This window comes from Ostrinia furnacalis, unplaced genomic scaffold (genome assembly GCF_004193835.3).
Source record: "Ostrinia furnacalis isolate ACB-3 unplaced genomic scaffold, ASM419383v2 OfSCF6947, whole genome shotgun sequence".
NCBI lineage: Eukaryota > Metazoa > Arthropoda > Insecta > Lepidoptera > Crambidae > Ostrinia > Ostrinia furnacalis.
The window spans coordinates 112730-137803 of NW_021137186.1; the positions used below are offsets into that span (position 1 = coordinate 112730).

Genomic DNA, 25074 nt, shown 5'->3' on the forward strand with positions numbered 1-25074 from the left:
TTTAATAAGCCCTATACAAAAAAATTATATTGTTTGTTTTTGATATTTTTTTTGATAATTTAAGTAAGGAATCATTACTTTGTTACTATGAATATTTAATTTTATCTATAATTTATGTATTATTCTTAATAAGTGGAATTTAAGTTTATCTAGACATATACAGTATATTTCTGTTTACTTGGTATGTAAAATTTTGATAGCGCAAACAAATCGACGTGTTTAATATTATAAGACCGCATTTTGTTTAATACAACCTCAATTTTAAGGTAAACAGGCATTTGAATCGTATAGGCCTTATTCCGTGTAGGTGATTTATTAAAGCCAAAATCAGTGGTTTCGTAATTTGCTTATTTTGAATAGATTTAGTTAAAAATTGTGTTATTTTTTGTAATATTGCTAAAATTAAAGGATGAAAGAAGTTAATTAATCTTGTTTTTGTTGACTGGCGCTAATATTTATTGAAATATAAGCATTTAAAGGTAGGTAGGCCTTATTTGTATCAAGTACCTTATTATGGTTTTTCTATCGAGGCTTTTGTGACAAAAACTTGGTATGGCAATACATCATCATCATCACCATCATCATCTCAGCCATAGGACGTCCACTGCTGAACATAGGCCTCCCCCTGCTTTCCATTTTTGGTAATACATAATTATTTTTAAATTGTACATCATAATAACTTTAGTTGAAAAAGTAATAAGCTGGGATTCCATTAAGCACATAGGTAAACAAGTAAATATGTAAGACCTATTTTGAACATCAATTTTAAATAGAAAAAAAATTGTCAACAAAGAGTTCTAAAGAGTGGCTCTAATATGAAAACTTAGCGTGAAATTTCCATTCCCCAAAAATACTATCGGAACAAAGCAATGGTACCAAAGTGGAAAAACCAGCAGCCGCTCATTTTCTCGTGAGTGCGTTCGGACGTTGGGAATTTTTATCCAACGCCATATGATGATGGGGGTAAAGTTGAAAGTGGCGTGAAAACTTTAAATTTTAAGGGAAAATTTATTTCCCCCAGGGGGGTCCATATTGGCTCACCTAAAGTTATTTACCCGAAATTGTTCTTCCTAACGATTTTAAATCCGAATGATCACTCTTCCTAAAATTTTTCATCCTAAAGTTTTCATTCATACTATTTGCAGTGCTACCGGCGATGTTCATAACACTCATGTTTCCGAAAATTGTAATTAATAATATCATTTATGTAAATATATTTAAACTCCTACTGTTTTTTATCATAACACTTTTATCCCTAAATATTACCATAATATTTTCACTCATACCATAGAATATTAATAAATACTACGTGCAGAAGTACGTTCTTCGCGAATGAAACGTAAGGCCACAGTTCTAACCTAACCTAAACCAATAATAATGAATAGGACCGATTCGTTTCTGGAACTTGACTGAATGACTGGAGCGGGACTCTGGCTTCGCTCGCTCGACTCGTGCGTTGTGGTCACAGTTCCAACCTAACCTAAACCAATAATTATGAATTTGAAAATATCACTACTTTACAAGAGCAACACATTGTTTCATTTTGCCGATCCTAGATAATGAATGAATAGACTAATAGTCTTATAAAACGACATTTTTAGTCAAGAAAAATGGAAAAATTACGATTCACGTTCACGGTATTGGCGGCATCTGATGGTAAAACGAATGTGATATGTGTGACTTCTATCGAGACACCCGATGGACGCAGATTTGATATACCCGACGACCTGAAACCTGCGAGTAAACATACAGGCATAACGAGTACTGACGTCTATACAAAAGTCAAAAATTCGCTAAAGAAAAGACATCAAATGCGGAAAATATGGATCCCGTTAACAATGGAATTAAGGAAAATATATCTAGATGAAGGTGAAAACGTACAATTCAGTGATCAATACCTAGATGAAATCACGAATGTGACCAAAATTTTGGATAATGATAACACGGAAACTGGAAATAAAAATCTAGGAAAAACAGCCGAAAGATTTTTACTTGAGAAATTTTCGGGAAAAACCTCAAATGTTGACCAATGGATTAGTGAATTTGAGAATGAGTGCTCACGTTTTGACATACTGCAGGATGCGGAGAAAATTGAGATTTTAAAACATCTACTTGAAAAACAATGTTTAGATTGGTATACTAGTATGTTAATCAAATTTACGATAAACTCAGAATGGGAAATATGGAAGAATAATTTATGTGAGACATACGGAAATAAAGGTTGGTCACAAGTAAAATATGCATTTACATTCAAGTTCCAAGGAGGTTCATTTCTCGAATATGCTACAAAAAAAGAGAGGTTGTTACTGGAAGTGAACAAAGATATTGACACACAAACTATGATAAACCTTATTGTTATGGGTTTACCAGATTATGTAATAAACAAGATGGATAAGGGATCAATAACATCAACTTCAAGCCTTTACAATGAGATTGGGAAACATGAGTATACAAGTAAAAATGACTACAATAAACCCAAGAAAAACACGATCGTTAGTAAAGGAAAAGATGATAAAAAACCTTGCAAAATTTGTGAAAAACTGAATAAAGGTAGCCGTTTCCACTCGGAAGAGAGATGCTGGTTTAGACAGACTGGTGATTATGAGAACAAAAGAAACCCTAATAAGAATGTCAATAATACCGTATTAGATGTGGAGTTAAGTGACGAACAAAAAAACGAATAATAACACCATTAATTAAAGTCAAACTGACAGTAGAAGGAAAAATTGATATATTTGGCATATACGATTCGGGCTCTAACATTTCTTTGATTAATTCAAAATTTTTAAAGATAAAAGAAGGAGGAAATGGTAGAAAGAGTAGTAGAAAGAGTGCCAAGCTATTAACAATTAATGGTGTTAAAGACACAAAAGGTTTGACAACAATAAAAATAAAGATATTCAGAAGTACGTTCTTCGCGAATGAAACGTAAGGCCACAGTTCTAACCTAACCTAAACCAATAATTATGAATAGGACCGATTCGTTTCTGGAACTTGACTGAATGACTGGAGCGGGACTCTGACTTCGCTCGCTCGGCTCGTGCGTTGTGGTCACAGTTCTAACCTAACCTAAACCAATAATTATGAATAGGACCGATTCGTTTCTGGAACTTTAATATATCGTCAAAGAAAGAAATCTAAACAAAAAAGATAGGACTTTGAATAATAGTGTAAAACATGGTTATGTTGAGAAAATCTAGGAGAACAAATAAAAGTATAATAGATGTTTATTGCTAATGACATTATGAAGTTGAATGATTCGGAATTATGAAAATTAGAGACAGAGTAGTTAGGAATTGTGATTGTTAGGATGAAAAATTTTAGGAAGAACATTTTCGGACTTCCAATTTTCGGAGTTGAAAATTTAGGTGAACTTTGGCGCACCCCCCCCAGGGATCCCATACGCGGGACGCGGGAACAAAAGGACCTTCACACAAACTCTACCGCGTGAAATATGAAAAATTAAAATAGAATTTAAATTTTTGAATGGGAGATTGCGGTCCTGTCCCGGTTTTCATGTAAAATACTGGCTGAATAAGGTTTTGGTTATTCTGAAATCATTTTTAACCTATATAAAATAGGTTACGTTTCTACTTTTAGTAAAAATCCTACAACGAGTACTAAATAATAACGTATGTTTTTAATCAAATAGTTTTCCTAAATTTTCATTAGTACAGTTCCAAGTTATTTTTCCGAGGCAGAGACGTTATTAAAGTTCAAAAGTTTTTTGGATAGTCCAAAAGAACTTACAAAAAAACAACTCACTAAGAAAAAGTCTTGAAATAATTTTAATTTTTGTAGGGTTATTTCTATATCACATGAAAGATTATCATGTTTTTTATTTTAGTAATGGAAATTTTTGATTAAAAGAAATTGAAAAAGAAGAAGAACGAAGTATTACCAATTGCTGATGATAATATAAATGTATACAAGTTTAACAAATATTTTATCAATTACGTTAGACAAATACCCTACAATTCAATCCCGGAATCTCTTAATCAGGGCTTAGTAATTCCGATTAAAACAGTAAACAGGGTTTAATTAAATCGGAAAATTATTCTTTACCTACCAATCGAACTTGGACCAGTGTGATCGAATTTATTAAAATCCAGAGCTGTTTCAACGAATCACTCAAATCAACGAGTAATGTTGTAGGGTAGTCGATGTTTTTCTATCGAGTGTTATTTAAAAATATTATATCATATCATAATATCTTTATTGCTTCATGTGGTACAAATATGGCGGGCACAAATAGGTTGAGATCATACCAATGCATTATCACGGCTTCACTATCGTAAAAAAGGTCTTGATAGCTATGGGAGTATTTGGTTAAGTGACAAAAAACTAAAGTTATGCACAAAGCCCTAGTTGCGCAGTTTATATCTGAACTTATGCGTGCGAATAAAGAAATTTTGATTTAATTTAATATCAATTTAGTTGAATTGAAATGCATGAAAATGAAAATTTTGAAATTTACAGCTTTGGTTACTGTTGGGAACCGATAGGTGGACCAACCTCTTTTTGATATTGTTTATGTTTTTATTCTTTTTTACTCTTTTTGTTACCTTTTGTTTTCTAGTTTGAAGTTTTTGATAGCCGTCAGGGCATTTTAATGCAGAGATACACCTTTATTTTGAACCGATGGTAATATCTTATTTCCGCACGCTCGAGCGGCTGTCCGCTACAGTTACCGTCACCACTATCGATATCGATAATATTTCCCAACACTATTTTAGAGAGCAGCATGTAATTAATTGAATTATCGGATTCCAGAACAAAATATTTGAGTTGTCGCTGTGAAAACTCCTTCAGTAATTTGTGATGAAACCGTTTACGTAATCCCTTGTCCAATAATTGTCGGATGTTTGTGAAAATACGGAAATAATTAATGAAATATTTTTGTGAATATTTCCTTGTTGTATTTTATTTATTTAATTCTTTTGACAGCTTATAAAACTTCACTGGAATTCGCAGCCTGCTGCTTTCTTTTCCGAAGACTATAATCCGGGCCATTTTAAGGCGAGAGTGAACACAAGCATATTATTTAGCTTACCACGAGGGATTAGCGGGACTTTAAAAAAAACTTACTAACGTCACATCAACTTGAACTCTTTGGTAGATGTGTAATAGAAGCAATTTACAGCAGTCGACGGTTAAACAAAAGGGATTATTATATTCATAATTTTCAGGACAAGGTTTGTATTTTAAAGAAGCCCTATGAAGACAACTAAAGTAGGTACGTACCTATTCCAGAATAATCTCAAGGCTCAATTAATTTCAAAGCACGATGAAGGCTTTGGTTTTTAAAAAAGCATGGTTTTGGAGCAAGGACCCAAAGTTTTAAATAATTGGAAAAAAATCGAATTGCCTAAGGTGGGTGGGAGCCCAACCCACGACCTTTCGCTTTCCGGACGACTGCTCTCGCCATCTGAGCAGCTTCTTAGCCATTGATTACTAAATTGAAACATTTCTAAGTGTAAATTATATAAATTCCAAGACAGTTAATCAGTTTTCAAACCTAAATTAACCACAAATAGACTTGCAACATCGCAAAGCCTAGAACACTTGCACACTTGAACTAACAATTTCGTTGACTCCACTTCACCGTCAGCTGACTAATCGAATGGAGCGGCACAATATTCGTTTACCATTCGAATGATTACATGCAAATTGAAGGAGGCATGGCGAGAGAGCAGATAGGGTTGTGGTGCAGGTGAGATCACACAGCGTATATTTTTTACGACGACATCGTAAAGGTAGCGGGAAAGCGCTGGACGCAGGCCGCTACCAACCGGGTAACATGGAAAGCATTGAGGGAGGCCTATGTTCAGCAGTGGACGTCCTATGGCTGAGATGATGATGATGATGATATTTTTTTAAATCCCATTAACACCTCGTGGTAAGCTAAATATGCTTATGTAACGAGTGGGTTCACCACAATAGTCGAGCGGCGGATTTCGAACCCGCGTTCCTCTGATCTCGAGTCGGCCAGTCCACCGTTTAGCTATCGTCGATATTTGGGACAAGTATACACGTAAGTGCCCTAAAAAGGGCATACATTAGAGAATTTGAATCAAAAACAAAGCCTATTTTTTTCCGTACGTTCGTTCGTTTCAGTCAAATGACGTCCACTTGGACAAAGGCCTCCTCCAAATTCCGTTTACTTGAAATATTTTTTAAACGGCTTGCTCTTCATAACAATCTCACCCAGGGCGTGCTTAATGAAAACTTTTGGAGGACCTCTATTGTTTCAATCTCATCGCTTTAAACTTAAACCAAGGGTCATGTAAGAGGCAGGTCCTAAAACTCGTAGTAGCCAGAGCCAAGCAATTTGGGATCATCAATCATCGGCCGGGGTGCCCCTGACGGCGGAATAATCTGGAGCCAATTTAAAAACATATCACTAGTTTTACAAAGGATATGAGTTACGTTTGAGATTAGATACTAACAAAATGATGGTTAAAGGTCTTTGTGGAAAACCTTGGGGGAGGCCTTTGTCCAGCAGTGGACGTCTTTCGGCTGAAACGAACGAACGAACGACGGTTTTAATATGGGACAATATTATTTGATCCTCTAAAAACTAATTGATCTTTTTTGTATGTGCACTTTTAAAAATAAATGATGTATTTTATTATATTTTATCTTTATATTAATTATTGGGTCTATATTAGTTGATCTACGGATAAATTATTAATGATCTTCATTTAAGGAAACATAATATTTATGTTTAACATACTCTTTTAATATTTGGTAAACAAAAATAATATTTGATCCTCTTTTTTAGTTATTGATCTTTAATTTTGTTAATTTGATGATATTTATATCAAGTTTGCCTTTTAATATTTATAAGAGAATAAATCCTCTTTAGTTGTTTTTTTAATTAGGCAGAGAGCAGAGCTACTTTTCTTTTTCATGTTGACATGTGACATGTGACATCTGACATGGTGTTATTAAAGTGAAAATTTTATTATTTTAGAAGATGAAAATGTATAATAATTTTAAAGGAATCGACAAGCTGATGAATTAACTTTTCCCAACTCCGAAGACTCAGAAAAATGTCAGGCAACTTCTAGGAAAAGTAAATTTTTATCGAGAATATATACCGAACAGCTCGATCATTTTAGAACCACTTCATAATTTACTGAGGAAAAATCAGAAGTTCATCTGGACAGCAGACTGTCAAAGTGCTTTTGAGAAGATAAAAAAATTGTTGTGCTCACAACCAATCTTAGAAATCTATGATAAGGACTTGCCGATAAATATATATACAGANAGCGATATTTCAAAGGGTATTAAGTAATATACTAAGGAAGTATAAATTGACAGATTTTACTGTCAATTTCATAGATGACATCTTGGTTTATTCAAAATCCTATTCTGAACATATAAAACATTTATCACAGTTGTTAGATGCGATTAAAAAAGAAGGTTTCAGACTTAAATTTACGAAATGTAAGTTTGCTACAAATTCCGTAAAGTATCTGGGGCATATAATACAAAATAACACAGTTCGACCAGTAAGAGACAATCTAGCATCATTAAGGGATTTCCCAACTCCGAAGACTCAGAAAAATGTCAGGCAACTTCTAGGAAAAGTAAATTTTTATCGAGAATATATACCGAACAGCTCGATCATTTTAGAACCACTTCATAATTTACTGAGGAAAAATCAGAAGTTCATCTGGACAGCAGACTGTCAAAGTGCTTTTGAGAAGATAAAAAAATTGTTGTGCTCACAACCAATCTTAGAAATCTATGATAAGGACTTGCCGATAAACATATATACAGATGCATCACTGGAAGGAATCGGAGCGGTGTTAAAGCAAATACAGCCAGACGGGAAAGAAAAGCCTGTTGCATACTTCTCAAAGAAACTAAATGAGGCACAAAAGAAAAAAAAGGCTGTATACTTAGAATGTTTGGCCATTAAAGAAGCAATAAGATACTGGCAGTACTGGCTAATAGGTAAATCGTTCATAGTGTATTCAGATCACAAACCGTTAGAGAATCTGAATATTAAATCCAGAACAGATGAAGAATTGGGGGACTTAGTTTACTATCTGTCACAATATGATTTTAAGATAAGATATGCTCCTGGAAAAGAAAATTTAGAGGCAGATTGTTTAAGCAGAAACCCAGTTTTAGAAGCAAATAAAGATTTAGATGAACAATTAAAAGTCATAAATATAATAANTCTCAAATGTTGACCAATGGATTAGTGAATTTGAGAATGAGTGCTCACGTTTTGACATACTGCAGGATGCGGAGAAAATTGAGATTTTAAAACATCTACTTGAAAAACAATGTTTAGATTGGTATACTAGTATGTTAATCAAATTTACGATAAACTCAGAATGGGAAATATGGAAGAATTCAGTATGAAGTTAATAAAACAAATTCATGAAGATATGTGTCATATAGGTATTAAACAAATGCAAAAGAAGATAGGAAAGTTTTATACGGCGAGGAATTTAACAAAGAATATTAGCGATTTATGCAAAAAGTGTGAAATATGTATAAAAAATAAGACAAGAGGACAAGTTAAGTATGGTTTAATGTCGCACTTAGGTCCTGCTTCTAAACCATTTGAAATTGTGTCAATAGACACGATAGGAGGATTTGGAGGGTCTCGATCAACGAAAAGATACTTACATCTGTTAGTAGATCACTTTACTAGATACGCGTATACAGGGTGTTACTTTGCATTCTTGCCATATTTACAGAGGTAACTATATTACTGATACTGAACACAAATCCGTTAAAAAATAATGCCCGAAAATTTTGATTTTTAATTTTGAATATTTTATTTTATCGACAATCTGTTAAACACATCACTAACTATCGTAACGCATGCACATCACTTGTTAGCGATGGCGATGGAGACTTTTTTACTTTTTATTGTATTTTTAAATATCTATTGCAATCTATTGTCTTTAAAATGTCTTTTTGACACTTTTGTAAAAAACTGAGAAATCCATCAATCACAAATCACGTTATAATTAATACAAAAATGACTGAAGTGTATTCAAACAACGAATAATTTAATCAAAATCATTGAAGTAATATTACTACGTATAGAACAGACATCGCGAACAAAATATGTACAATGCGGGGTGCGGGGCGGGAATTTGACGGACAGCTGTCAGTCAAATCCATGACTATCAAGTTTCATAATTTATGGCGATAAAATCTGCACCAGAAAATGTCGTACTTCATTGACAGGATTGCACGAATAGTGACGTTCCTGCGGTCGCCTCATCATAGACATTGTGAAACGATTGTGAATATAAACAAATCGGCTAAATTGTGTTAAATTTTCATGGTACTCAAAAAGGTTCAGCTACTTACATTATTTTCTTTTATTATATTGTGCGTTTCCTGTAATGTAATCTAAGCTCCCCTCCCTTAGACTAAAATTAGCCCTCCTAGACAAGTGACAAAACGTAGCAGTTGAAACATTCGAAATCACTTCGCTCTGCCGTTTTTTGGTGTTAGTTACTTCACTCTGTGATGCGATTTTAAAATTACAACTGGCGATTCCGAATTCACAACTGAGGGGACNTTTTTTAATTAGGCAGAGAGCAGAGCTACTTTTCTTTTTCATGTTGACATGTGACATGTGACATGTGACATCTGACATGGTGTTAATAAAGTGAAAATTTTATTATTTTAGAAGATGAAAATGTATTATAATTTTAAAGGAATCGACAAGCTGATGAATTAACTTTAAATGTCGTTTCTCTGTTGTGATTCGTAAACAATTTCTGTGTGAATATGTAGATGATAGAATATTGTTGAAAATATCACTACTTTACAAGAGCAACACATTGTTTCATTTTGCCGATCCTAGATAATGAATGAATAGACTAATAGTCTTATATAAATATATTACTTTTTATCTGGAATATTAATATCAAACACTGTTTTTTATTCTAGACAAATCTATAGATTTTTAAATATTATAGTCGTTTTCAAAAACTATAAACATTTTTGGCAAAATATTATTTATTATGATATTAGATTCTCTACATAAACCACTTTAATGGTTACAGCTACAGATTTATGTACGAATTTTCTAATGAAAATAGTTTTATTATAAAATATATTTTTATTTATACATACATTGATATCAAAGAGATTCTTCTGTAAATTCATTTATAAATAATAATAAGCTTGTTATTATTATCTCTCACAAAATTAGGCCTAGATCCAAAGCGTTAAAATATAAGAAAAAGTTTTAATAATAATTTAAAATTTACAAAAATACTGACTAAATATTTCAGTTCACAATAAAATTATTACTAAAGTGATGAATAAAATGTTAATATCGAGCCCTTTGTTAAAAAAATATGTACTTATTACATTTTTAAGTTTTATTTATTAAAAGTTGAAGCAACTTTTTCAGACCACTCATTGACATGATCATTCAATCGAATAGATATGTATTTATATCTTTTAATTTGATATAAGTTATTATTTAAGATACTTTTGTTTATGTCTTCGCTTGGACTTTGATCGATTTAGGTTAGGTTAGATTTTAAAATATCATTTCACTTATTACACACCTACCATAAAAATAATAGTTTTACTGTAGTATAATTCTATTCATAAGCATAGATTCAAATTAATGGTTGTTCTAATACGGCCTCACGAACCTAGACATTTATTTTATAAATTAATAAAGATTTATGTGTCTATTTTTTTCTGCGACGGGGCTCCTTTTGCCTTATCTCTAACGCCCGTGTTCACAAACGATGCTAGCTTAATTCAAGCAGCAAATGAACGCACAGCGTTAGACAGATCACTGTGATTGGTTCGTGTGTTACCCTGTGACTCATAGGGTGGGTTGCACCATCTATCTTTAACGGTAACTATGACGATAACCGGTGCTTTTTGTATGGAATTTGACAGATTTTTGACGTTTGTCAAAGTTAAAGTAAGATGGTGCAACCCAGCCATAGTAATGTTTGTGAATATGGTGGGCGTAAGCTTGACAAACCGAAGTGTGATGGCATGGTGTATACTGCTGCCCAAGCCCATCCCCCTAAGTCTGGATCCCTTATGCCCGATTTAATCCCTAATTTTTAAGTGACCCGTTTGAAAAAAAAGTCCTGTTATGTGTTACCATAGGGGTCACTTATAAATTAGGGATTCATGGTGAAAAATTAGTCACCCATGGGAAGAGATGGGGTGGTGCGATTATATTTTTTGAAGGAAAAAGGAGGCTATGTAGTATGCTTTTAAACCGGCAGACAGTGGTGACTGAGTTTGTTGCGGCGCTTCTTCTCAGCACTTGCCAAATGTTTGTCTCGAAGCGCTGGTAGGGCAAAAAAAGAATGAGACATGTATAGGCTCCTTAAGAGCATTTGACGATTTGCAAGTACTAATTTAATTAGTCTAAACAAATAAAGAAAATTTTGATTTTTGATATTTTTTTTAGCGCCTGATAATTTCTTCTCAGTTAATTTCACGCGCCGCCGACGTTGGGAGTCTTCACGAAGTACGTAGTGAGCGTGCCCTTGCCCTTCACGTATGTGGGACCGCGGCACTCGCAGGTGTATCCCACGTTCATAAGGACTCTGGTGACAGAAAATGGGTGTTTATTATGGTTTTAGGGTTATTTTTATGTGAAAAGGTTGATTACGATTGACGAGTTAAAAATGTGGTTGAGGAACCTAATAACTTTAGTTGCTCCTACCTATAAAGAGAGAGCAAAATCACTGGCTTGGAAATCAAAGAGTAAAAATATCTTGAATTTTATTTAGCGCTGTTTTCAATTACCTTTATTGACTGACCCTTACCAGTAATGACGCTGCGCTGGTAACAGTGCTAATTTTATGTCGCAAATAATACAGAGCAATGACTCACTTGGCGGTATCCTAGGTGACACCAGTAGAGTTAAACTGGTCCTAATTGGTGTCGCTAACCGTCGTCAGTCTTACATTAAAACACTTAATTTCTTACTTGGCGGTGTCCTCGGTGACTTGTATGCTTCTCTACGCTATAGCTGACCCAAATTCTTGTTCTCTACATCGTCTCTACGAGCTATGTGTCCCGCCCACTGCCACTTGATTTTAGCAATCCTGCGGATCTCCTCATTTCTGATTCGATCACGCACGGTGACCTTGAGTTTTCTTATGAGGCCCATAGTAAGCGACCACGTCTCAGATCCGTATACCATCACTGGCAACACACACTGGTCAAAGACTTTTGACTTGAAACACTGAGGTATTTCGGACGTGAGTATATGGCGAAGCTTCCTGAACGCTGCCCATCCGAGTTGGATTCGACGATTGACCTCTTTCTCGATAGCTCGTAGAAACGATGGCCGTTGGGGCAGGAAAGTTCTCGGGCTGGAAGACGTAGCGTGGGCAGGCCTCCTACTAGGTGGACCGATGATCTGGTAAAGGTCGCGGGAAGAGCCTGGATGCGGGCAGCGCAGGACCGTTCATTATGGAAAACCGTGAGGAGGCCTTTGTCCAGCAGTGGACGTCATTTGGCTGAAACGAACAAACGAACGAGTGCTCTACAATAACTCACTTGGCGGTGTCCTCAGTGACCTGTATGCGGCCCATGACGCCGGTGGAGTCTCTACGCTATACCTAGTGCATTATTCAAGGCAAGGACTCACTTGGGGGTGTCCTCGGTGACCTGTATGCGGTGGAGTACAACTGATCCTATTTGGTGTCCTTTACCGTCTTACTGTCACAGGGTTTGAGTCATCCCACAGTTACTTAAAGTTAAAGCACTATAAAGGACGATGACTCACTTGGCGGTGTCCTCGGTGACATGTATGCGGCCCATGACACCGGTAGAGTTCAACTGGTCCTATTTGGTGTCCTTTACCGTCTTACTGTCACAGGGTTTGAGTCATCCCACAGCTACCTACTTAAAGTTAAAGCACTATAAAGGATGATGTCTCACTTGGCGGAGTCCTCGGTGACCTATATGCGGCCCATGACGCTGGTGGAGTCCAACTGGTCCTATTTGGTGTCCTTTACCGTCTTACTGTTATAGAGTTTGAGTCATCCCACAGCTACTTAAAATTAAAGCACTTATAAAGGACTAGCTGCGCCTGCGACTTCGTACGCGTGAAAACCCGTTTTCGCATCATTTTTCATTGTAGCTCTGCTTCTATTACTCGTATTGTGATGGTATATAGCCTTTCTCGATAAATGAGCTTTCTAACACTCAAAGAATTTTTCAAATCGGACCAGTAGTTCCTGAGATTAGCGCGTTCAAGTAAACAAACAAACAAACTCTTCAGCTTTATAATATTAGTATAGATGATGTCTCACTTGGCGGTGTCCTCGGTGACCTGTATGCGGCCCATGACGCCGGTGGAATCCATACGCGAGGCCACGTTGACGGTGTTCCCCCAGATGTCGTATTGAGGCTTTTGGGCTCCCACCACGCCTGCTATCACCGGCCCATGGTTCAGACCTAATACATAGTGAACACACATAACTGGGAGGGTGTCCGATGGCATTAAGGCGATTATCACACTGCACCGCGCTCCGCCGCGGTCCGCGTGGCTACATTTAAAAAATCCCGCGCGCAGACGCGTTGTCAGTGTGTTGTGCCGCGCGTGTTTTCTATACAAACTGAGGTACTTGCATACAATGATTAAATCTGTCGTCCCGCGTACCGCGGCGGAGCGCGGTGCAGTGTGATAATCGCCTATGATTGAACGATCATGACACATGTCACGGCTAAAGCCTAGCCAGGGACCTCAAACCTATTTTAATTTAATTAAGATAAGGTTTCTTTTTGTTCTTAGTATGATTATCTTGTATTGTGTGCCAAATAAATGATTCTATTATATTATTATCACTGGCCTGTAGGTCAGACCAATGACCTCATGGTCATTAATAACATGGTCCTTCGAGCCGGATCTGAACGAGGGACTCTTTTTCTGATGAACAGTAAAGTTCTTCATAGGTTACTGTTAGTAGCCTGGACTATAATTTTAGGTAAAACAAGGCATTTTAGCTCTAAACAGCTTTAGCTTATCTTTAACAATGTTACCAAAGTAAAGGAAAGCAAGAGTGATAATAATAATAAATAATAAATATCCTTGGACATTATACACTGCGCTTCTAGTCCCAAACTAAGCAAAGCTTGTACTATGGGTACTAGACAACGGATATAAACATACTTGAATACTTTTTTTTTTTTTGTAAATACATACTTATTATACATAGAAAACGCCCAGTCCAATACAAACAAATATGTTCATGCACACAAATGTTTGTACTGTGCGGGAATCGAACCTGCAACCTCCGGAATAGTAGTCCGTTTCGAACCACTACACCAAACGGCCGACTATGACTATGATGATGTTTTCATTCTTTAAATAATATTTTAACACCTTGTTGAGGTTGGACTATTCACTACAAAAATAATAACTCACCTATCCTAAGTTTGAACCTCTGGAAGGATTCCCTGTTGATTTGATCCAGTATCGTCATTAGCGCGATCGCAAACTCCACTAAAATGGCTACTGTGTGCTCTTCCTTACGATTTGCGTCCTAAAATCATACGACAAAGATATTAAATACTTAATAATTTAACATGGCTTAGAACCAATGTTCTATGTGGTTTTTGACTTACAATTTGTTCCTCGTGTTTTTTTACTTACAATTTGTTCCTCTTTCCCGGGCCTCAGTCCTGACGCGATCATGTAAGTACTTCCTATCGTCTTGATTTTCTCTATGCAGCTGAACTTTGGTTTCAAGAGCAACTGAAATGAAAAATAATTTTCATGTGAATGGATCATTCACTTTTCCAAAAGTTCGCTTACGAAAGTCTTTAAGAAGTTTAGGAATCTGGGCTTCGGATTCCTTGGGCATACTCATAGATTGATGCTGAAATTAATGGCGACGAAAGAACAAAATTTATTTAAACATCAGGCATCATCTCCAACCAGTCTGGCTAACATAGGGTAGACCAAGTCCTTCTGTTGCCTCAGGTAAATAACGAGAGTGTCGTGCTAACTCCTCCAGTGGGGACTAAATGTACTGATGCTGATATTTAAGAAGATACTGATGATGACGACAGTGATGATGATTTATATGAAGAAGACGAAGGTGATGATAATGACTACGACTATAATGGTGGTGGTGGTGTTGATGATGACATGCACATGGCTGATGATGATTACCTTGTCGAAGTCGCAGATGATCTCGTTGAGCAGTCGCAGGCACTCGAGCCCCTGCTTGTTGACGTCGGTCTCGTCGTAGAACTCCTTGTAGTTGGGAATCGATGCGAACATCACTGCGATGCTGGAGTAACGCTCGTGGTATAAGTCCTCCTGGATAATCAGGGTAAACAAGTTAATAGAACATCAAGGTGGACCGACGACCTCATAAGGGTAGCAGGGAGGCACTGGCCGTAAGCCGCTACCAAACGGTCAGTGTATAAACCTACCATGAAACTTGTTTGTGTTATTTGCCGAGAGAGGTCACTGCTCTTTGAGACGCATAAAGCTGTACCGCGGTGTCCAGATTTTTTTCCCTGGCTTTATATACCTGGAGTATTTTGACATCTGTTAACCTTTGACAACCTTTGTGAACCATTGACAACCTGTGTCAAGCAATAAATTGTCACCTAAATATTGACGTCTTATTTTAGATAAGAGTCCCTTAAGTGCGCCGAGAGTATCCGTGGTTTATTCATGGTCCTGAAAATCATTATTCAGCAGTAGACGCTGCTTTCAAAACTGCGTTACATTTGCTCCTACTGGGAATCGAACCCGTAACTCTCAGGTTCTTAGTTAGGTGGTTTTATCACACGATACATACCTCTGAAGCGACTGAAGTCAAGAAGTGTTGCGCTACGTGAGCTGGTAAGATGTTTTCTAAAAGAATCTGCAAGAAAAGAAATTATGCTTCTGTATTTTTATTTTAGGTATTCTACAGGGTTATGTAAATTAAAAATGGGTTATCTCTTATAAAGATTTCATCAAGATAGAGTTGCGATATGTCCTAAGATAAGTCAAAGTAGGTACAAACATGTCAGAATAAATGTCTAAAAGTATGACATAACATCTCATACCTTGTTGATTCCTCGCATGGTTTCCACCTCCTCCTGTTCGAACTTGAGCTTATCTTTCCACAGGAAGTCAGTTCGCGAAGTGAACTCGATCTGGCGATCCATGACATGCAGTAAGGCCGCTACGAATACCAGTACTAAGCCTGCTCGGGCTGCCCATGGCACCATGGAGAATCTTAAATTGTTCAAACGGTCAATAGTGAAGTATTTAGGAGAAAGACTCTAGCTCAAATAATGAAATTGGAAGTTGACGGCACATTAATACTTATTAAGTTAATGAATAAATTACTGGACTGAATCCATAAGAGAGATCTTACAAATCATGAGATACTACCATTGGTATACTCGTATATTCAGTTAGATCAGGGGTGACCAACCGGTCGATCGCAACTATTAGTCCAGTCGATCGTGGCAACGCAAAAAATACTTCATGATTGTGTACTAAACTATGCTGTTTCATTTAAGATTTCAAGAAGTATGTAAGTGTAAGTGGTGACTGAGTTTGTTTCGGCGTTTCTTCTTAGCACTTGCCATGTGTTTGTCTCGATCTCGAAGCGCTGGTAGGGCCCAAAAGATAAGGAGACATGTAAAGTGCCCCATAAGGGCTACCTTTTCTTTTTTTATTATTTTCTATTGACGTTCATAAGTGCCACTTGTGGTCTAAACTGAATAAATATTTTTGATTTTGATTTGATTTTGATCACTCAGGGTTTCGTTAGTAAACAGTAGATCTTAATATGTCTAATCAAGTTGGCCACCCCTGAACTCAGGGGTATCTGTCCATCTAACTAGATGGACAGATAAAATCGGCACAACAACAGAGGATTCCCTAACTCATTTGGCCAGCGTGGGAAGTATAAGGACAGGTATAAAGCGAATTTTCAATATCCCTCATTAGGGAGGTTGATCATCTCCCTGAAGTGGAGATTGAGTGACCTGATGACGAAGATGATCAGCTAGAAAAACATTATTTAAGTCCTATCTCAAAGTACTTACTCGTTGCCCGATCCCAGGCCGTGGTAATGATCAAACAGGTCCGAAGCAGCGAACATCGAGATATGAGTGGCGAGTGTCGCGCACATAAGCACCAGCTTGAGAACGAAGCCCACGCGCAGAAATACCGAAATACACGCCAACGTGATCACAGAACTGTACAGGTAGCTCTGAAATTTTAACATTTAACACATCTAAATATATAAAAGGAGAAACTGACTGACATATTAACGCCTAAACGGATAAAAGTAGGCACTTGAAATTTGGAAGGGACGTAGCTTAGGTACCGTAGAGGTGCACTAAGAAAGGAATTCCCGAAATTCCCACGGGAACGGGAATTAGCGGGAAAATCCTTTTATATGAAAAATCTAAACCGCTTAAGTTAGACGCTTGAAATGTGGCATGCAGGTACCTTAGTAAACTTAAAGTTTAGTTACAACAGGTGGTTACGCAGATGTACGCAGTTTTATGTTTATTTTTAATTCCCAAATAGTTTTGTCTACAGGTAGAAAACTGTTTGGTTTCCACATCTCTGTGGTCATTCTTGGCGTTTCTGAACGTCAAGCTTTGACACACTTCACCGTAAGAACTTAAACGCATCGCACATCTTCGCAGTTTCGCGAGTGAAAAAACCGCACTTTTATCTCCCGCAAATCGCATCATAACGCACAACGCATACGCAGCAAACGCATCTCCGCATTCAAAGCCCAAATTGCTCGTGACCTGAACCCCCTGCAGGGGAAGTGAAGCCGATCCATCTACATCCCGGAGTGTCCCGGTGCCAGCAGTGGTCGAGCTGACGGAAGGGGACCCGAGATTGGCTCAGAGGTTAGTGGGACCAACTATTTCTCCTCTGCAGGCAAAATCATTTGGGAAACGTAATTTGGACTTCCGATTAAGATCCCGCCTGGTGTGGCTATTTACACGCCACACCAACAGGATTTTGCAAAATTCTTACGGGAACGGGAGTTAGCGGGAAAAAACATTTGTATGAAAAAATCTAAACCGCGTAAGATAAATGAAGGGGGCAAAACGGGATCCACGACGCGTACGAAGTCGCGGGCGGCCGCTAGTTATTCATAAAACGGGAATATTCCCACCTCTCGTTCCCACCGCTGCAACTCCTGTGTAGCCAGGATCTACAGCTTGACCGCCAATAAAAACCCAACCAGTGAAGGTCAAGTTTGTCCCGGGGAAAAGTAAAACTGTCATTAGACCCGCAACGATATTAATCAGATGAACATAGGAGGAGTTCGAAGTTACAGTCCATATTACAAAATCAAAAGGTATCACAGTATGGAATGGTTGGACTAAAGCCGTGGCCTGTATTCAAATGTGGACATCCTATGGCAGAAGATAATGATGATGATGAACATGATGATGAATAATTACTTACAGGAGCTGAATCCACTTCAGAAAAATACAACGTTGGCGTGACGCTAATCAATGTGCTGTTGACTTGTTCTGAGCCATTTCTTAAGGATATGGGTATTTCTTCGATCATTGTTGGTTGAAACTGAAAAAGAAAAAAATAGACATTTGTACAGAAATTCATTTTTTTTTAAATTACCTAGTTCTCCTATGTAATACCACAGAATAATAATAAGTACTGTTATACTAATATTTGTTACGAATAACACTGTAACGACTACTTAAAATTCTACTACATCAAGTTCAAACTACTCACCAAATTAATCACAGCACAGGCACCAATGAGTAGGACCGATACAATGAACATTGTCAGCCTGATGAAACGATTACTCGCCACTACCTGGAATAGATTTAAACAGTTTCATTTAAAAATACTACTTCATTTTCACTCCGAAATAGGTACAGGTTCGGACAGTAAGTTTATCTCACCAACCTGTCCGGACTTCGTACAATGGGGATGTTGCCTGGGTCAAAAAGCAAGAGTTTTAATTAGTCCGTCAGTTAACTTATCAAAAAATACTCTACACGTATTTTTCACTTTTTCAAACTAATGAAAATTTAAAGAGATAAAGCGCCCCAAAGTTCATAAGAAGAGGCCCGTGACGTCAACGCTTGCTTAAAAATGCCGCACGTTGTGACGTCGTGCGCAACTTCAACGCAGCATAACTATGTAATTATTTGTTAGATTGACAAACAAAATTATACATGTCCAATATTTTTTGATATTAAACATTACGGACTAAAAAAATTTTTTTAGGCAACTAGCCTATTGTCTGCGTATATGTCATCAGGCACATCTGATAGCGGGTGCATCCCTCTCATGAACACATCGTACCACGAAAGGTAGACGATACCATCAACGTGACGAAGGTAATTGTCTAAGGGCTTTAATTCACCGGGACACCATGGCGGCGCAACCAGTCGCCGGCTACCAACAAAATGTATGCAGCTCTATAGAGAGTTACTCACCTGGTGTCCGTTTGGTTGCGCTAAGCTGCATACATTTTGTTGGTAGCGGCGACTGGTTGCGCCGCCATGGTGTCCCAGTGAAATATAGCCCTAACTTAGCTCACAAATCTGTCCGGTGAAGTACAGGTCCGGACAGTAAAATCTCACCAACCTGTCCGGGCTTCGTACAGTTGTCTGCGTATATGTCATCAGGCACGTCGGATAGCGGGTGCATCCCTCTCCTGAACACGCGGCCGTCGTACCACGAGAGGTAGACGAACACCATCAGCGTGATGAAGGTCATTATCTTACTTAGCTTACAAACCTGTCTGGAGGGTCCGGACAGTAAACTTATTTCACTAACCTGTCCGGGCTTCGTACAGTTATCGGCGTACAGGTCATCAGGCACATCAGATAAGAGGTAGACGAATACCATCAGCGTGTTGAAGGTAATTGTCTTACTTAGCTTACAAACCTGTCCGGAGGGTCCAGACAGTAAACTTATTTCACTAACCTGTCCGGGCTTCGTACAGTTGTCTGCGTAAATGTCATTAGGCACGTCTGATAGCGGGTGCATCCCTCTTCTGAACACGCGGCCGTCGTACCACGAGAGGTAGACGAATACCATCAGCGTGATGAAGGTCATTGTCTAACTTAGCTCACAAACCTGTCCGGAGAAGTACAGGTCCGGACGGTAATATTATCTCACTAACCTGTCCGGGTTTCGTACAGTTGTCGGCGTATATGTCATCAGGCACAGCAGATGAGAGGTAGACGAATACCATCAGCGTGTTGAAGGTAATTGTCAAACTTAGCTCACAAACCTGTCCAGACAGTAGTATGTTTATCTCACCAACCTGTCCGGGCTTCATACAGTTGTCGGCGTATATGTCATCAGGCACGTCAGACAGCGGGTGCATCCCTCTCCTGAACACGCGGCCGTCGTACCCTTAGGTCGTACCACGAGAAGTAGACGAACACCATCAGAGTGATGAAGGTCATTGTCTAACTTAGCTCACAAACCTGTCCGGATAAGTACAGGTCCAGACAGTATGCACTTAGCAGTAAGGACAAGAGAGTGAATAGGCACTTACAGGGCAGATATGTATCATCCTAGACTGCATCTCACTTAACACCAGGTGCGATTGCGGTCAAATAGCATGCCTTGTCTTGCATAAAAAAATATATCTCACCAACCTGTCCAGGCTTCGTACAGTTGTCGGCGTATATGTCATCAGGCACGTCAGATAGCGGGTGCATCCCTCTTCTGAACACGCGGCCATCGTACCATGAAAGGTAGACGAACACCATCAGCGTGATGAAGGTCGGCCCGAATGCTGCGTATAGAACTATTCCCCTGGAAAGAAGAGTTGAGCTTGATTATTTAAGGAAAATACTTTCGTGGTCTACTCTGTTGGTAGACAATGCTTTGAATATTTTGAGAGTTGCCGATTAAGAGCCATTTCACATTTTCGTGCGAATTTCTAAGATTTTGGAAGCATGAATTACTATCTTAAGCAACACCCAGAGATTATTTAATAACTGCGAAAGATAGGTCAATCCTTGGTGTTGACCATTAATGAAACGGATTATAATGAATACTAAAACTCTTTTGCTTAATTTACAGTGCCTACCATTTTACGGAAAAATTTCCGCAGACTCTATTTCAAGGTCCTGTATCTATTATTTATGCTCATATAATAAGCTTAAAAATATATAGTAATCATCGGACATGATATTCTTGTAGTCCATTAATGAAATAGATTCTTGAATTTCATTAACATTATTGAGTAAAATCTAAAAATAATTTGGCAAATTTGAAGATTAACGTCACATTTTAATTGTGGCTTCAAATCAAAACCAACCTGTGTACGGTCAGCAGCTATAACGTAGCCAGTAACGCGAAGAGTGCAGTAGGCTCTTTCTTGAGACTTGTTCTTAAACCAGAGTATAGCTAGAGTCTGGAGTTAGTAAACTACCGACCTGTGTACTGTCAACGCTGCATTATGGCTCTTGAACTACCCATTCTGAAGTATAATAGCCAGGAGTCAACAAAACTGTCCTGGGTCCGGTCAGCAGCAGCAATACGGCTTGAACTATTTACTAAGCTGCTCTAGTGTGTGTGAGTACAATCAGCAGCACCTATCTGTGTACGGTCAGCAGCTATATTGTTCTTGAACTAAGATGTCCACACTGAGTCGAGCTATAGACTCAATGCCACGATAGCCGAATGGTGAAGGGGTCGGACTGGCCGACTCGTGATCCGGGGAACGCGGGTTCGGTCCCCGCCGCCGCTCGACTATTGTGGTGAGCTCACTCGTGACACAAGCATATTTAGCTTAGTACGAGGGGCTAACGGGAGTATTAGTAATTTGTGTAATAACAAATTACTAATAATCTTTTTANAAAAAAAAAGACTATAGTCAGCAGAGCTGAACTGTATAAGGTTGTTACGGTTAGCATATCCAATATGGCTTTTTAACCACCTGTACTAGAGTCTGGAATCCGGAAGAGTATTACCAACCTGTGTACAGTCAGCAACTGCAATGTAGCCAGTAACGCGAAGAGCGCGGCTGCGCACGCGACGTTATACTTGAACTGTGCGTCGGGCTGCGCGCGGTAAGCTCGTTCTTGAGACTTGTTCTTGAACCAGAGCGTCACGCGGTTCATGCCTTCCGCGGTCGTGCTGGAAATTAAGAACAATCCATAATTATATTCATCAGGTCAACATCCAGTAGTTCCAGTATCCATAAATTATCATCATCAGATCATTATTTAGTGTCCACTGCAGAAGCAATATCCTTTCGAAATTACTACAAGCATATTGAGGATTTGGACCAGAAAATAATCATGAAAAATGAAATCAGGTGAGATTCAGGTCAAGAGCTTCCCCGTTGGGGATAAAAAAATTGTTATCAATGATTTCACCAGAAACAATTATCTAATGCAATGGAAATTAAATTTGAGTTACAATTAAAACAACAAAGAAAGGAAAACATAAAACTTACCTGCACTCACAGCACGTTGTTCTTTGTGGCAATAAGTTTTGTTCGATCATGGCTAAGCTCTGAAAAATACAAGATAAATTAATTTGTAACGAATCTTCGTTTTTAATAAAAGCAAACACAATATTAGGTATATTATGGAAACTTACAGAAATCCCAATATTCTTGGCAAGAGTGGAATCAGTGATATTGGCGAAAGGCTTGTCAGCTCCCCAACATTCGACATACTTTGTCATTTTGCTCGAAGGGCGAGACCTGCTTGGCACCCCAGGGGTAGCTGAAAAGGATAACAATCATAAAAGGTTTTTAAATAAGAACAAACGTGAATAATATTTACAAAGATTCATGCTATATTTCAAGGACAATGCCAGCTCTTCAGTTGTATTGGAAGATTCAAGATACGTACAATAATAAAACATACAAGAACTGATATCGGAAGACTTCACAAAACGTAAACATCTAAGTAAATGAGTAGAAACTGCAGGAAAATGAACTATACACAATACACGTGTAGAATAAAGAATAAGATTAAAGAATCAGTTTTGAATCTTTCGGGGAACCAAATGAATTTGAAAATCTATCGAGATGCAGTACAACACGGGTTACATGGTGATGATACTGAGAAAGTTAAAATACAAAGGGAACCGGGTTTAATATTGTCAAACTAACTTAGAGATTCCACCGAAATTGTACTTAGCATCCTAAGAAAAAGTGTCGGTTGTAACGTATCCGAAGGAGTTGAAGGTGACGCTGATTCATCAGAACAATCTTCTGGAGAAAAGACAATAATAAATATTAACTAAGACTAGCCAAAGATTTCAAGAGCTAAATAAAATATAGAAGATAATGTCTATACATACATTCGTATCTTTTAATTCCTTAACTTGTTTATTAGAGAATCACAAAGTATTTATAAAAGCCCATGAATAGTTTCCAATTTTTTTGATCCTGATGTAAACTTCTGTATCTAATCTATTATTTTGCCGCCATCAAAGCCCAAACAGTGAAGATTAATACTATTATCATCTAAATGGAACGTCTGTAACGCGTAATTAATTCTGTTAGAAGAATAAAGACGGATTTTGAAGTTCTTGTTAAATACAATACCTGTTCCCATAATGGGGCTAATAGCACCGATGATGGAGCCGCTGCGACTCTTTGGCTTGACGGTGACGACTGTGCCGTTCCCCATGCCTTCCCCAGGGCTGGTGGCAGGATTGCCTTCGAAGGCCACTGTCTTCCCACCATCCACCTTCACTGAGGCACGGCGACTGAGTTCTGGAATGTTAAATTAAACGTCACTTTAACGTGATGATAAGTAAATGTTTACTTTTTGTATTTCAGTTTCATCTATGAAAGTATGGGCAATGTTCATTTAGAATTCCACAAGATGTTGGAAATACGAGCACATAATATTTAATTTTAACTCTTGCTGTTGATAATAATGATTCAATCCATCTTAATGGTTTTTATTTTGGAACATTAATGAGAACATCAGGCCTCCTCAACCTGTCTGGCCTACATGTGATTAGTGTAGGCTCAATTTCGTGTTCGTACTCCTGTAGTGGAGACTAAATGACTTGATCTTGATCATTTGATTTCCAGATTGGCCTTTAAGTATAAGGACGTCTGTCCACCTTGTGATGACTAATGTTATAAAAATGTTTCATTCGTTCGGTCGTTTCAGCCAAATGACCAGCAGTGGACGCTGGACAAAGGCCTCCTCCAAGGTTTTCCACAATGCACGGTCCTGCGCTGCCCGCATCCAGGCTCTTCCCTAAAAATGTTTAATTTCATTTAATGATTTACCTCCCGGCGTAGTCCTCATGCTCTCCGTCCTCAGCACCTTCGGAAACGCATCGTGCTCGTTGAAGCTGTGCTGCGAAGGCGCCGGACTGATGCTGCTCTTGTGCTTGGTCGGCGACACGTCCTGGTAGATCGACGAGACGATGCTGGCTTTGCGGTCTACAGTACAGACTGAGAGGCGGCCGTTGTCGGAGACTCCTGGTTTCTGGAATTTAATGGGAATTTTCTTAGATTTGATTAAATATGGCTATAGGGCAGAAAAGTTCTCGAATGGTGACTACTGACGTAAATACCCGGTTTTCCACTCGATGGACCGATGATCAGATGAAGCGTGGGAAGCTCCTAGTTGCAAGCAATGCAGGACCGATCTTCGAGAAAATTCTTTGAGGAGGTCTTTGTCCAGCAAATGGATGCCTTTTGATTTAAACGATGGTGGTTATGGTTTGATGTATTTACTATATGAAATAGACATATTATTTATTTATCTTCCTCCGTGTAGAGTAGGTAGAGCTATAGCTGATTTTGATTTTCGTAAATTAAAAAACGTTGAATGAAAATACCAAATGTTGAACCCAAAAATTTTCAAAAAATAACAGCAAACACTATTGAGTGTAACTTTGCATAAATTGCGCCGGCTTTCCTACAATCCATGAGTCAAATCGAAACATAGTAATCTAGATACTGAACTTTAATTAAACAATTAGCTGGGTGCAATAAATACATCGGACTTTGAGCCGGCCCCGCTCACAGGTCCTACAATAATAGAAATTCATTACCCAATAGAATAAAATAAACAGTAGTTCAAAAGCTTATATTTTCAACCTAATGAAACCCTTGG

General features: G+C 38.0%; 1 protein-coding gene across 1 annotated transcript in view; it reads right to left on the reverse strand.

Moving 5' to 3' along the window:
- Positions 1-11399: 11399 nt before the first annotated feature.
- LOC114363060 (adenylate cyclase type 2-like) overlaps positions 11400-25074 on the reverse strand; it is an 87096-nt gene continuing 73421 nt past the window's right edge. The window contains exons 6-22 of the mRNA XM_028318665.1: positions 24240-24441; positions 23538-23708; positions 23100-23201; positions 22580-22707; positions 22434-22492; positions 21950-22111; positions 20623-20782; positions 18734-18817; positions 18443-18562; positions 17050-17216; positions 16057-16228; positions 15804-15869; positions 15164-15313; positions 14642-14743; positions 14414-14531; positions 13299-13443; positions 11400-11579 (exon numbers count right to left, since the gene is read on the reverse strand). Coding sequence (XP_028174466.1) covers positions 11468-11579; positions 13299-13443; positions 14414-14531; positions 14642-14743; positions 15164-15313; positions 15804-15869; positions 16057-16228; positions 17050-17216; positions 18443-18562; positions 18734-18817; positions 20623-20782; positions 21950-22111; positions 22434-22492; positions 22580-22707; positions 23100-23201; positions 23538-23708; positions 24240-24441 — 2220 coding nt within the window. The 3' untranslated portion in view covers positions 11400-11467. The remainder of the gene's footprint in view (positions 11580-13298; positions 13444-14413; positions 14532-14641; positions 14744-15163; positions 15314-15803; positions 15870-16056; positions 16229-17049; positions 17217-18442; positions 18563-18733; positions 18818-20622; positions 20783-21949; positions 22112-22433; positions 22493-22579; positions 22708-23099; positions 23202-23537; positions 23709-24239; positions 24442-25074) is intronic.